The following is a 15,213-nucleotide window of genomic DNA, read 5'->3' as shown; positions in this document are numbered from 1 at the left end:
TAATTAATTTAGTTTTCTGCAATAGCCCCATCTTCCTTAAGTGTGCTCCTGTAGCACCTTGATTGTCCAGTGGCCCCACCAACTGTTTGGCATGCTTCCTGCTTCTGATGTTCTAAGGAAAATTTTTGCTATTAGTTTTTGTGTCTTTTGCTAGTGTGGCAAGGCACTCCCTTTGCTTTGTCAGTGTCAGTATTTCTCTCTTTGGGGGTGGGGGTCTGGAGTAAATCAGTCCAACTCTGAAGGTTTTTAATGATTTGCTCTGGTTAATGTTTTCAGTATTTACAAGGTGGGCCTCAGAGTAGGCCTGACTACTTCTCTTAATCAAAAAACCAAACTCAAAACACAAAAGAAATATATTTCCCTTTCCTCTCTCCTGGGTGTTGCCTCATTATGCTGGTTTCTGGTTGCCAGTCCTTCCCCAAACATAAGTTAACCTGACTGTTTCCTCTCAAGGGGAGAAAGCAGCCTTCCACCTAGGAGAAGCCGTTTCTCCCTGCTGCCCCTAACCCTGCTGCAGCTTGTTTCTCATCCCTCCTTCCTCTCTCTCTCTCTCTCTCCCCCCAGAAGAGAGGTTTTTAAAGGTCACCAGCAGCCTTATTCCTCATTTTATGTAGTTCCCCCTTTTAAAGTTAAATTCTAGTGTGGTGGGTTTCTTTGGTATTTTCCCCCCCTACAAGGTGGCTAAATTTAATTACATTATGGTCATCATTAATGAGTGGTTCAGCTATATTCACCTCTTGGACCAGAACCTCTATGCCACTTAGGACTAAATCAAGAATTGCCTCTCCCCTTGTGGCTTCCAGGAGTAGCTGCTCCAAGAAACACTCATTAATGGTGTCTAGAAATTTTATCTCTGTGCCCCATCCTGAGGGGATAGTTGAAATTCCTTACCATTATTGGGATTTTTGTTTTTGCAGCCTCTCTACTGTCCCATAGAATTTAACAATTGCTCTCACCAGGTGGTCTGTAGTACATTCTTACTGCTATACTGTTGTTGTTCAAGCATGGAATTTCTATCCATAGGGATTCTATGGTACAGTTTGATTCATTTAAAATTTTTACTACATTTGACTCTATGCTTTGTTTTACACATAATGCCACTCCCCCACAAGCATGACCTATTTCATCATTCCTATATATTTTGTATCTTGGTATTACTGATTACCATCATTCCACCAAATTTCTGTAATCTTTGATCAGGGCTGTAGTTGTCCCATGATTGAGATGTTAAGTTCAAGCACTAAGTGTTATCATGAAGGACGCTTTTACTGTAAACAGTCTACATGTAAATAAATAATAATTATGATAATCTGCTTCTGTTAATTATGACAGTCAGAAAAAGGAGTAAATATTTCCATGACACTGATGCATCCTCAGACAAGCATTCCTGGGCAACATCTCCAATTATTAGTTTTTCTAAAACTCTAATGCTCATTAAAGGAGACAGTTTAACAACACTGGAAACTGAACTCTGATTTAAGTGTAAATGGAACTTCCATAGCTACACAGTATGAGAACAGGTTTCAGAGTAACAGCCGTGTTAGTCTGTATTCGCAAAAAGAAAAGGAGGACTTGTGGCACCTTAGAGACTAACCAATTTATTAGAGCATAAGCTTTCGTGAGCTACAGCTCAGCACAAGCTTCCCTATTCTTCCTTCATATGCCTCAATCCTGACCTGGAAGGACCACATGGGCAGTTTAAGCCTTCATGATCATTCAGTTTTCTGCTTCTCTAGTAAGACTGCCAAATGGAGTGTCAATAAGTGCCAGTGGTTTTTGCGATGTCTACCAGGATAGGGAACAAATCCATTAAATCACTTCACATAGGCCAGTGAAAGATGTCAGAAAGAAAAAAACTTCCAGTCACTATGGAGCTGGGTTAGATTTAAACCAGTGACCTAACCCTGAAAGACTCTGTATTATCAGTCCCTTGTGCAATACTGCTCCCTTCCCCATGTTATTATGAAATATGAGACAGGAGAAAAAAACTAATATGACAAGTATTATAAAGCCATAATGGAAGATTTTATTTGTATTAATTTTGAACATGCCATAAACAAGGCACTGAGTAGCTGCAGGAGGCTGCAATCCCCAGTGATGTTTCATAGTATCTGAATTCCCTAAAATAGTTTCTACCCATTGAGAGGATATCACACAATCCACAAGACAGTATTCACATAGATAGGATGTCACAAGGAATGACTGCACTACACTGGAGTATGTGGGCTCTTATTTTATGCTGTGTCCACTGTGATCAAAGCTAGGCAATATTACCCTCTGCAGATTTGCTGCACTTAAATCAATAGGGACAATATTGTTAAATGCAGTTCGTAATTTTGTTTTGTACTAATAGAAAACAACTGGGTCATGAAGTAATGCCACTTTGTTGATGTGATGATATGAAATCCCCTTGGTTTAAAGATTAATTTTAGGAACTTATTCAGAACCTGCCTTCTACCATCTTACTAAAGCAAAAGATGCAATTGTAAAGTTAAAAATAAATGTGAGCGACAAGGCGGGTAAGGTAATATCTTTTACTGGACCAACTTCTGTTGGTGAAAGCGTCAAGCTTTCAAGCTACACAGAGCTCTGCAGGCCTGAAGAAGAACTCTATGTAGCTTGAAAGCTTGGCTCTTTCCCCAAGAGAAGTTGGTCCAATAAAAAAAATTACCTCATCCACCTTGTCTCTCCAATATCCTGGGACCAACACAGCTACAACACCACTGCAAACAAAAATGAATGTCGCACATGCCTTATCCAAAAGCACATTAGGTTAGGGTCCTCCTGAACAATACATTTATCGTCTGTATTAGTGTGTATCAGATTCCACTGGCATGCTCATATAATGGGTCACAACGAGAAGGTCAGTCTTCTGAAATATACTGTGCCAAACATCACAATTCATATCTTTGCTAACACAATACAACCAGTGCTGAAATAACCAGAATTTATGGAGAAATGGAAAAGCTGTCCATCTGGCCATGACCACCTAGATCCCCGCTATGACGATTCCTATCATTCCTGCATGGAGAGGAAAGTCAGCTCCCTCCACTGTAGCGTCACCTCCCTGGACCACATAGACCCCTTTCTGCAGGGTCAAGTGAAAACATGCTTTGTCCCCCGCATAGTCCCGAGGTCCATGGAAATGCTGGCAGCTTGGGCCTGCCTCCAGGCAGGAGAAATGCCCTCTTTAGGGCACTTCTGTAGGCTGCTGTGGCTGTGTTTCGCTTCGCAAAGCACAGTGAAGGTTTGTGTTAAACAGTACGTTTTTATTCTCAACTTTACGTCTACCCAGAAGTACACAAACTAACTGCAGCAGGCAACTCTCTGCTCTAACAGGCATTCTGAGCCCAACACTGCTAGGTGAAGAGTGACCCTTCAGCCTCACTTTCCACCCTTACACAACAGAACAAGCTACTCCACACACAGGCTGGGGGGAAGCTCTGGCAGCACGCTGCCTTCAGCATCATGGAGTTAGAGACCAAGATGTTGGGCCAGAGACACAGTGTTTCTGGGTGGTTGGCCCTGCCTCCTGTCAATCCCCAGGACCTGCAGAGTTGAGGGGCAAGAGTTCATTGTGCATCTTGCAGGGTTTGTTCCCCTTGATTCAAGACAATTCTATGATTAGACCCTCACAAGGTTTCCCCTAACTTTTCCCCCCAGCCTCTACCTACCCCAGACCCAAAGGAATATCCTGATTTAAACACTGTGGGCCAAATTCATTCTTTATTGTTATCCCATTTATGTCAAAGGGATGGATTTCAATCCAGATTTCCTATTTCTCACCTGTAGATTAGAAAAATTCCTCTCTCGCAGTTGCCGTACAATTAGTCATGTGTAGAGATGGTGTGAACAGCACCTGTCAGACTGAGTACCTCAGTCTGTGGATGTTCTGAACTAACACATTCCCTGTATCCTTGGCCACATCCCCTCTCTGGCCAGTGCTTTCAGCTTTTGGGGCTTTACTAACTGGATCCATGCTCCCCAACAGAGTAGCTTTGTAGACACCTTTTCTGCTGTGATCCTCTCACCCCTGGCTAGACTTTCTGCCACCAGGATGACATGCATCTGGTGATCCACTGGCAGAATCCAGGAGTGAATCTGGCCCACTATTTGCAGAGAATTTGAAAAGATGTTCCTTAAAATAGAGTCAGCACTTATTCCAATCTTCATTCTTCCACTCAGGAACCCTGGGAAAGAGACGAGCCTTACACTGTGCCTGTAGGGTTAACAAATGGGGTCTGTTAGACCGGTGGGAAAAGTGAAGACCTTCCTTTCAGCCCCACATGGTTACTCACTGTATTTTCCACTGAATGCATCCGATGAAGTGAGCTGTAGTTCACGAAAGCTTATGCTGAAATAAATTGGTTAGTGTCTAAGGTGCCACTAGTACTCCTTTCCATTTAGGGACTGTTAGCTCAAGTGCTTGTGCTGCCCTCAATTTTCATGGCAGCTCATGGAAAGAGAATTAAGGTCTCATATAAGCAGGAATGGAACAAGCCACTTAAAGGAAGAATTAGATATGTACCTTATTTACATACAGTGCCACAGATGTGCAATAATATGTAAAAAAATATGGGTGGATACTTCCCTGTTATGAAGAGCTTACAATGCACATGGAGGAGGAGCTGCTGTTCAGATGGAAGTATATTTATATGTAATACCATTTTTAAGTTTTGAAAATTTATTTTAGAGCTCATTAAATGTGCCAGCGTGACAATGCTAAAAATGCTAAAAACCAAAGTCCATCTTTCTGTGCATGCATTTCCCTAGCTGAAAAATGGAGATAATGATACTTCCTTCCTTTAATGTCTAATGATGAAGAGCACTATATAAGAGCTACATATTATCAGTATGATCATCAGCCCTAGTTATTATCCCTAGAACTGGTTCAGCATAGGCAAAAGCAGCACAGACTATGCCAGAAATGTGCCACCTCCATCAGCGAAGGAATAATTTAGCCTTCCATGTTCATTCAGTTACTGGCTTCATTTCTCAGATTGCCAGAAAGCAAGCCACTTAAGTCAATCGTGTTGTTGGTTTTTGTTATGCAGACACTTATTCAGTGAGAACTGGACTAAGACCAACCCACTTGACCTAGGATGCCAAACCACAAAGAGATATGTTCAATTTCAACCACTTTGACCTGGTGTTGAGTTGATCAAATAATCTGGGGAAGAGGGAAGGACTCAGATTGACAAGGCTGCGCTCCTTTCTTTAGAAGAATGAAGACAGAAAAACTGTATTGTTTAATTTTGTATAACATGGTGATAAGTGTTATATGAAAACCTAAGATAGAAGGGAAATACTCCTACAGATGTGTATAGACCCAACCACCATTCAGTCCCTTTGTATTTTTCATTTGCAAATTGATAAATTTATTCCATTAATTATCTAGGATTATAATTTAAAAAGAAACCAAACACATGCACACAAAACCACTAAGGATTCACGGTCACAAAAACTATGCTATTCACATTTTACAAAAGATATGCTGGCACATTGCTTTATGGCAAAATTCAGTTGGCTGTTAGCATTCTGGAGGCTCGGAACTCAAAGGGTTGGAGGATTCAAAGTGCCCCTGATTACATTATTCCCCCCTTTTGAATATCTTGAATGAGAAATGAAAGTTGTAGAGCAGATGTGCCTATCATAGCTTAAATGTGTTTAGGAAATGTTACACAAATTATGGGAGTTCAATGTGCAAAACAAAGCAACACTATATACACAAAGGAAATCATAGACATTTATAAAGATTTACACATCCACATAGCTTTAGACTGAGGATTTTTTAATGAGAGACTGAATTTTCATGATTTGTAATAGCACTGAAGGCCACAGTTCAAATCTATAAAACTTTTAGCTTATGATACGTTCAACTGGAAATGAGAATAAAACACCTCACTTGCAACAAGAGAAGTCAATGCAATGCCCTCAGTTTCTGCTGGCAATAGTCTACTACTAAGCATAACTTCTACGGATCAGTATTGAAATCACATGTTACAGATTAAGACCTTTGACCATGCAAATCCTTACCCACGTGTAAAGTCAGCTGTGTACATAGGTGTAGATTTGGTGTCATACTGACCTATTTGTACAAGTTGTTGATTTGTACATGAACATAAACATTGAATTTCTGAACTTTTAATGACAGGGATGACCCAACACTCTCACAAATCTTGGGAGACAGGCCAGTCCTTGCCTACAGACAGCCCCCCAACCTGAAGCAAATACTCATCAGCAACCACATATCACACAACAGAACCTCTAACCCAGGAACCTATCCTTGCAACAAAGCCCGTTGCCAACTGTGCCCACATATATATTCAGGGGACACCATCACAGGGCCTAACAACATCAGCCACAGTATCAGAGGCTCGTTCACCTGCACATCCACCAATGTGATATATGCCATCATGTGCCAGGAATGCCCCTCTGCCATGTACATTGATCAAACTGGACAGTCTCTATGTAAAAGAATAAATGGACACAAATCAGATGTCAAGAATTATAACATTCATAAACCAGTCGGAGAACACTTCAATCTCTCTGGTCACGCGATTACAGACATGAAAATTGCTATATTACAACAAAAAAACTTCAAATCCAGACTCCAGCGAGAAACTGCTGAATTGGAATTCATTTGCAAATTGGATACAATTAACTTAGGCTTGAATAGAGACTGGGAATGGCTAAGTCATTATGCAAGGTAACCTACTTCCCCTTGTTTTTTCCTACCCCCCATCCCCCCCGCCCCCGACGTTCTTGTTAAACCCTGGATTTGTGCTGGAAATGGCCCACCTTGATTATCATACACATTGTAAGGAGAGTGGTCACTTTAGATAAGCTATTACCAGCAGGAGAGTGGGTTTGTGTGTGTGGGGGTGGTGGGGTGGGGGGGGTGGTGAGAAAACCTGGATTTGTGCTGGAAATGGCCCATCTTGATTATCATACACATTGTAAGGAGAGTGATCACTTTAGATACCAGCAGGAGAGTGGGGTGGGAGGAGGTATTTTTTCATGCTTTGTGTGTATATAAAAAGATCTTCTACACTTTCCACAGTATGCATCCGATGAAGTGAGCTGTAGCTCACGAAAGCTTATGCTCAAATAAATTGATTAGTTTCTAAGGTGCCAAAAGTACTCCTTTTCTTTTTGTGAACTTTTAATTTTATTCATTAATGAATTTTAAAATGGTATTTTGCTTCTTCCTATGTAGAGGTATAAGCAACAGAACAATATTTTATACTTTTCTTTCTCCTTTTTGAATGCTGACTCCTGAAGAGAGAGATATCGTAAACTTCAGTTAACAATCAGAGGAGATCATATCAGTTCTAAACTTAGCAGATCCCCTACATTTAACATTCAAGATGCAGAACCACCTACTTTCTACATGATTGTTCTTGTGACACAGAACTGAAGCAATGTGCATGTCCCAAGCAGGGGAGAAGGGGATGTGTTATAATGCCCATTAATTATACTGTGAACTGTCCTTGAGCAACAGCCTTGCAATCAGTGACAACCTTCTACTGAGAGCACACTAGTCACTTCCTGGTTTTAAAATGATAGGGTTTGACGCCCAACTTTGCACTAATTTTTGCCTGTAGAATTAGTTATGCATCACTTCAGCAATAGCCCCAGCAACTACTTTGAATACCCTGCAAGATAATGTAATGAAGCTTGCTATAGTCTCAGGCCTGTTCTGATCCCTTTTTAAATGTGGAACACACAGAACCAGAAGGAAACTCACACACAAGCTTATTAAACTAAGTGATTACACAAGAACATTTGAGTCAACTCATGCCTGGCGAGCAGTCTACATATAAAGATACCCAAAGGAAACTGAAGGCAGATTACACTTGAATAGAGTGGAGCCCAAAGCAAGGTAAGCACATTAAAGGTGAGTAGTAAAGAAGATGGAGAGAGAGAGACTGGGAACCTTTGTGTCTGCGCACACTCTGGGATGTGGATGTCTGTCAACAGCAAAGCCCTTTGTCCTACGGTGAACAGAATGATGGTTCAGTGCTAATTACAGAAGCATCTGTGTTCAATAGCTGAGGAGCATTGGCTGTGAAAATTCCGTGTTTGGTTACAAAATTTCTCTTCTCTTACGGCTTGTTTCTCACTAGATAGTTAACACAGATTAAGGTAGGATGTGAATTTAAAGTGCAGTAGTTTTTTCTGAATAACTCCATGTGTGGACACTCTTATTCCAGAAAGAAGTGTAGGCTTGTTATTGTTTCCCCAGATGTTGGTTTTTTAATACAGGGAAGTGGCAGATAATGGTTGGCTACCTTGGTGGACTGAGGCTTGTTGCTTGAGAGTATTACTATTGTGACTGATGCAAGGAGATATTCCAGGGTGGTTCTAGAGCCTCCTTTCACAGGATTTTTAAGCTGTTTATTCCAGAATAAGAGTGTGTCTACACATGGCATTAATTAGGAACAGTTAATCAAGGACAAGCCCTTCCATATGGTAGACAAGCTCTTACATATGGTGGAATGTACTATCAGTTGCACATTCTGCATGCTTTAAACTGCAGGGCAGACAATGGCTTTAAGACTTCTTTAACAGTTAATTTTCACATTGCTTTCTAGCATACATTTTCTATTTATACTTCTTGAAGTATATTAACCAAGATCTTAAAAAAACCTTTGAGTCAATATACAAAGAAGCAGCTGTTCTTTGCATATTGTTCCAATCTGCTGCTATTCTCTCTTCACACCGTGGCCATTAAACCCTTTAAGAGCCCAGAGGCACCAGTAGCCAACTGCTCAGAGTTCTGTGATCTACATCTTGGGTGCATCTGGAGGCTTTTGCACCAAAACTGTTTAAGTGGTTGCCACAGACAAAGTCAAACCATCTTTGGCTTAGAGGAGTCCAAGACAAAAGATCCTAACCTTTGACTATTAGTGGTAAATATGCCCAATGGCCTGTGATGGGATGTTAGATGGGGTGGGATCTGAGTTACTACAGAGAATTCTTTCCTGGGTATCTGGCTGGTGAGTCTTGCCCACATGCTCAGGGTTTAGCTGATCGCCATATTTGGGGTCGGGAAGGAATTTTCCTCCAGGGCAGATTAGCAGAGGCTTTGGGGGTTTTTTGCCTTCCTCTGCAGCGTGGGGCACAGGCCACTTGCTGGAGGATTCTCTGCACCTTGAAGTCTTTAAACCACGATTTGAGGACTTCAATAGCTCAGGCATAGGTTAGGGGTTTGTTACAGGAGTGGGTGGGTGAGATTCTGTGGTCTGCGTTGTGCAGGAGGTCAGACTAGATGATCATAATGGTCCCTTCTGACCTAAAAGTCTATGATTCTTCTGGTGTAACTGGAAAGTCTTCTTCATGAAGAAATACAATACAATCACTCCCAAAAGGCTACATCTAACTCCACATGACTGTTGCCTTTGAAATAATTGGAAACTATCAACTATGTTTGCCACAAAATACTATTTTCCTTTTATTTATATACAAACATGACAGAGAGAGAGAGAGAGAGGGAGGGAGGGAGAGAGAGATTTTCCCAAACTTATATCTCTATCATCTACAAAACCAACAATGATTAAAACAGTCAGGCAAAACCCTGCATGAGTATTAGTAATTAAAAATTATGAGGATGGGTGACAAAATGCTTTTCAAAAATAAATAAAATGAAGTTTCATCCAATAATGCAAAGAAAGTATCTTTTCACTCTCTAAACCTAAAATGTGACGATTGATTACCCAGGACATACAGCATTGGGCAGTACTTCTGTTTTTTGTTGAAACATGTTTTCTCAAATAAGAGAATTAATTGGCTAGCAATTTAAAACTGTTTAACTTAATTTTCATTTAATCCTTTTATAAACTCCTTATGGTCTTTTTACAGTTTTTCTACTGACCCTTTCAAGTTCATTAGCTTTTGTAATTACAACACCTAATTTTTCCTCCATCTTTTAAATCAAATTGTATCGTGTAATCAAAGTAAATCTTCCATCAGTTGGTTTAGGAGAACAAATTCCTAAATGAGATCCAAATAATTGCAATTATTCTGATTTTTATAATTGGAATTCAATGTTAAAAAGCTTATTAGCATGCTATTAGGAAAGGCATTCATCAAACAATATGTACTGTATGACATTTCTGCTTTTTGCTGTTGAACCATAAATTACATAGTACACATTATTCCTCAACAAAACAACAATGCATTTGAATCAAACCCATTATTGCTGTGCTCTGTTGCCTAGAGACTGTACATTTGAAGTTTACTGCATTTTAGATGGACATTTAAATTACAAATGGCAATCCAACAGTTCTTCACATAATGTATAGACAGAAAGCAGTCTGTTATAGACTACTATTTTGTGCTTCTTAAGAAGAGTTTAGCTTTTTGGGTAAGATATTTTATGTTCAGCACTACTAAGCTTGATAAAATATTCCCAAACCTACCTGTTCCCAGGCAAATACATGTTGATTGAAGTAGAACTGAATCTGTTCATTGGCAATGTTGATACACAGTTGTTCGAAAGAATTTTTTTTGAAATTTTCAAAGCCAAAGATATCAAGAATCCCAATGTTCAACCCATCATCATTTTCGCTGAAAAAAGATAAAAAAAGCTCTTCATATGTTTATCTCCATTATTTTACATAATGCCTAACTTCATTATTGTTTCAAGAAAATAAATAATGGGCCAAATTTATCACTGACCATGGGAGTTACATAAGGATGAATTTTGCCCAATCAGATGAATCTTAATAGAATGATCAGTTCTAATATGAAATACAATAATACATGTAAATCTAAGGATGACTGTATATGCCAAACACGATTTCCCCTATTGGGGAAAAAAAACAGACTATGGTTCACAAATGACACACAATTGCTCTTCGTTTCTATGGTAATAAAATAGGCTTGTAATTAGATACTAGGTATTTCTTCCCTCAGATTATTTGCTCACAATGCTTAGGGCTGACTTTTCAAAATAGATCGTCTGCAGAGGCCCCTACATTCATTTTTATGCACCTAAATACCTGTTTTAAATATTAAGATTAAGATAGGAGTTTCAATTTGCAATGAGGTGCATGCAACAGGTATTTAGAAGCCTAGCTTTAGGCACTGAAGTATGAAAATTTGACCTTACACGTTACAAGAAAAAAATCTGAAGGAGAAGTACCGGATAAGTAATTACAGGAATTTAGCAAGTAATGCCTATTTTATTACCACCCACACAAACATCAGTTCTATGTTATTTGTACACTGCATGCATTTTAGATACCAGATGGGGATCCTCATCCCTGCCCCTTCCACAGTGGAACCACGCTTGTTCTACTGGTTTGGAGCCCTCAAGGCCTGCTCAATGGCAGAGTGATGGGATATGTCCATAAATTAGCAGTGCAGCTCCATCTGCCTTGTATTTCGGCTTAATAATCATCAATCAAAATGGTATTTATTGCTGTTACTGAGTATTTTAAAGTTTTCAGGGCTCTTAGGGCTGCAAAACTGCAGCCTTGGATTCCCTCTGATGTTTCTTAAATGAAAATGCAGACGTGCCAGATTGAAATATTATGTGTATTCGGAATCAGGTAGTTTTAAATTCATTCCACTCCCCTGGCACCCAACTACCATGGAGGGCCTTGATTTGCATGATTTACTAACAAAGCTGTGCCAATCCTTCACCAGATTCATTTGCATCCCCATCCCCTAACCTTTGTCTGTTTGGGTTTAGACTGCAAACCTTTTCAGGGTAGGAACGGTCCTTTCCTTTTTGTAAAACACCTAGCACAATGGGGTGTTAAACCCGATGAGGCTTTGGGCACTATCATAAATACTTAAGAAGAAGAAGAACACCAGAAGGATGCATGCAAATAAGATCAGAATGTGGCCTAATCAATCTGCAGATGAATGGCAGCGTTGGCCCTAAAAGTTATGAGTAAATCACCTGAAGGAAAAATATCTGGTATATAACTCCAGTAGGTTTACTCCTAATTTACATGGGAATAACTAAGATCAGAATTTCACCCAGTTAATCTATAGCGAAATGCCAAGATGCCAGTATTACAGCTATTTACTATATGTCTATTGCATACTACTAATGAAAAAAATGTATATGATCAGAAATGATTACCATAGGTATAGAAGTTATCAGATGAAGGAAGGATTTGTAAGAGCTAAACGTTATGGATCTGAACAAGCTAATAAAATATTATATCATGACTATTCCGTTGCCAGATGTTCTATAAAATATATAGACCATGTAGGTATACAAATCATACATTTCACATTGCAAAGAGATAATTTTTCTACTGGAAAAATGTCCCTTTACCTTAAAAGTTTGTCTGGCTTGAGTAAAGTATTGATGCGATTGACTATCCAACTAAAGAGACGCCCATATAATGCTTTGGCCATGGCATCTCTGACATCAATAGCTTTTTCCATGGTGTTAGGACGGATAATGGTTTCCCCTCGAGTCACCACGCAGTAGGAGGTGAGAGCTTCTTGCAGTTCATCTGCCTGAATGCACAGCAAGGAAGCACCTAGAAAGTGAACAGATGTACTGTTAAGACATACACACAACCCGCAGGTATATTTTTGAAGGAATGAATGAAGTATTTCTTAATTTCTAAGCGTTAGATTGTAACAGTACAATGTGTCCTGATTATGGGGCAGTGTGGAATTGTGCTGCCCCAAGAGCAGATGAGGGACTGAGTCATAATCTGTAGCTAATTCCCCTCTTGCTCCAGGGTGGGGAAGTCATGTGCACCAGCCCTTTCCCAGGTGCAGATTACTTTCCCTTCAGTGACAGCTCAGCCATGCTGGACAATGTGTTGGGGGCAGAACCAAGGCTCCACCCTCTCGTACAGGAGGGGGAGCAGCAGCTTCCCTGTGGATGCTTTTCCACTGTAAGCCCATTGTGACCCACAAGGGAGGTAGCCCAGCTCGATTTCCTCGAGATAAACGCTGTAGGAGATAGAGCTGGTAAAAAAATAAAATTCAAAATTTTGATGAAATTTTTCACAAAAAGTTTTAATGTTGACAAAAACCATGAACATTTTATTTTGTTTTTCGCCTCCCCCCCTCCCCCCGGTAACAGTCATGCTATCTGAATAAACTTTGTGGATGGACACAAAAAGTAAATAATTTGTATGCACATAAATATGAAAGAAACCCTTCTTTTTACATTTTTATTAATGTGGATTTGGCATGAATTGAACTGCTATACTTTAAGTCTTGCAAAATTTCCACCTGAATACAGTTTTATAGATAAATCTAATGTGATAAAATCTCCTGCCTGCTAAAACATTAAAGAAATTTAATCTTAAATAAAAGGAAAGAGAACTCACAATTCTCAAGTGCGACTGGATTGGAAATATTGCTCTTGTCAATCATGTGCTCGGATACCACTGAAGAAAACTCAATGTTACCCACGTTTAAAATTGCAGCAAGAATACTGTAGACACTGCCAAGTTCCTGAAAAGGAGATTAAAAATGTAGCCATTTATAGTTTTACATTTGGTACCTTAGGCTGCAATAACTGGTATTCTACACCCATTTTCTATATCTTGAAGATAAGCATCTGTACTGGGCCCTAACATGTTGCTATTGACTGCCTCCTCATTTATAGTGGAGCCTGGACTGTCCTGGAGCACACACAGCGGAACAGGAGTCACTGGCTGACCAGATCAATGATCGAGGCAGCCAATACACATGAGATCTTATTCTAGTAAATTGATGCAATTGCCTGACAAGGTTGAGAACTCCTGCTCAGGACAAGTACAGTTAAATTAGCCGTAGCATTTTCATCATGCTCTCCTCTCTCCACCAGTAAGACCAAAGCACCCCTATTCTTGAACCACATCAGAGGCTTACTCTCAGACATCTAATTCAAGCTCTGTGTTCTCACTTTCAAGGTCCTTCACAATCTTTATCTCCATCTCCATTTTTGCTCTCATTGCCTCTTACTCTCCTCTGTGTTCAGTCCTCTTGCTTTACTGCTCCCTTTTCTCACTCCATGCCTTCTAGGACTCTGCCTCCCAAGCCTGGAACGGCCTAATTCTTCTTGTCCACCACACACTCTCTTCCAGGAATACATGTATCCCATTCTCCTCACCAGTCACTCCTCACACCATACTCTAATGCTAGTCCCAGGGGATGCCTGGCACCAAAGAGGGGGCAAGGAGGAGGTGGAAACGTGGCCTAACCCCATTTCTGCAATAGTTTAGAACTAGATTAGCATGCAGGTAGGAGCAGGTAGGAGCAGGCTATAAAGGGATGCCATAGTGGTTGTGCTTCTCCCTCTGTGCACCAGAGAGTTCAGGAGCAACTCCATACCACTCCTTGCTGTGCCTGAAGGCATGATCTAGCCCTAAGGCTGGAAGCTTCTTGGAACAAAGAATGAGTTTTACAACAGGTGTAATCCTTGTGCCCACTGAAGTTAATGGAAACAGTGCTTCAGTGGGAGAAGAATCAGACCCTATATAGTCCTGATTCAGGGACACACTTACAGGTCCTTAAGCTCATCCATATTCAGGATAACACTTTAAATACAGACTTAATTTTAAGCATGTGCCTAAATCCCATTGTTTTCAAGGTAAGCATGTGCTTAAGGGTTGTCCTGAATGGGGATTTTTTCCTGATCTGGGGACAACATTTGTAATCACAATGTAAATTTTAGGTGACATATATAGTAAGTGACCTTAAATAATAATGAATGATAAGTAAAACTGTAATAGTAATAGATAAAGTAATGCTTCCATTGTGGTTTTGGCTTTGATCTAAACTGTAAACTTGAATACCCATCTCCATATTTGATTATTTCTGGTCATTGTCTAAGCAGAGTGAGACAGTTTTAGTTTCTGTAATGTAGATTAGGTTAAAATAGAATTTTGGGCTACTATTTTTCTTAAGGGCGAAGTAGTATTGGACAAGCATTTTATCAGATGGGCTACTCATCACTCCACAGCATTTTATATCATACTATTTTGTAACATGCTGGCATCAATTATTCAGATAAAATCCTTAATTATCTTTAATTGCTCAACATATTTTATATTATTTTCAACACATTCAGAATTGAATCCAGCACAAATCTAACACTTAATGAAAATGAATTATTCCAGTTACTCCAAAGCCAACTAAAAAAGCTCACTCTAAAAATTACTCTTAGGATGATTGGCACGCAGTGTGTATGTTTGTAAAGTGATTACTTTCATTTCAAGCCTAAGAATGTGGATGAAATTC

General features: G+C 39.8%; 1 protein-coding gene across 1 annotated transcript in view; it reads right to left on the bottom strand.

Moving 5' to 3' along the window:
- Positions 1-15,213, bottom strand: part of MYO3A (myosin IIIA) — a 298,186-nt gene that overhangs the window by 61,512 nt on the left and 221,461 nt on the right. Inside the window, exons 18-20 of the mRNA XM_073334312.1 lie at positions 13,317-13,443; positions 12,299-12,509; positions 10,425-10,572 (exon numbers count right to left, since the gene is read on the bottom strand). Of these exons, the coding sequence (XP_073190413.1) occupies positions 10,425-10,572; positions 12,299-12,509; positions 13,317-13,443 (486 nt within the window). The remainder of the gene's footprint in view (positions 1-10,424; positions 10,573-12,298; positions 12,510-13,316; positions 13,444-15,213) is intronic.

This window comes from Lepidochelys kempii, chromosome 2 (genome assembly GCF_965140265.1).
Source record: "Lepidochelys kempii isolate rLepKem1 chromosome 2, rLepKem1.hap2, whole genome shotgun sequence".
Taxonomy (NCBI): Eukaryota; Metazoa; Chordata; order Testudines; family Cheloniidae; genus Lepidochelys; species Lepidochelys kempii.
This window is presented reverse-complemented; position numbering and strand designations above follow the sequence as displayed.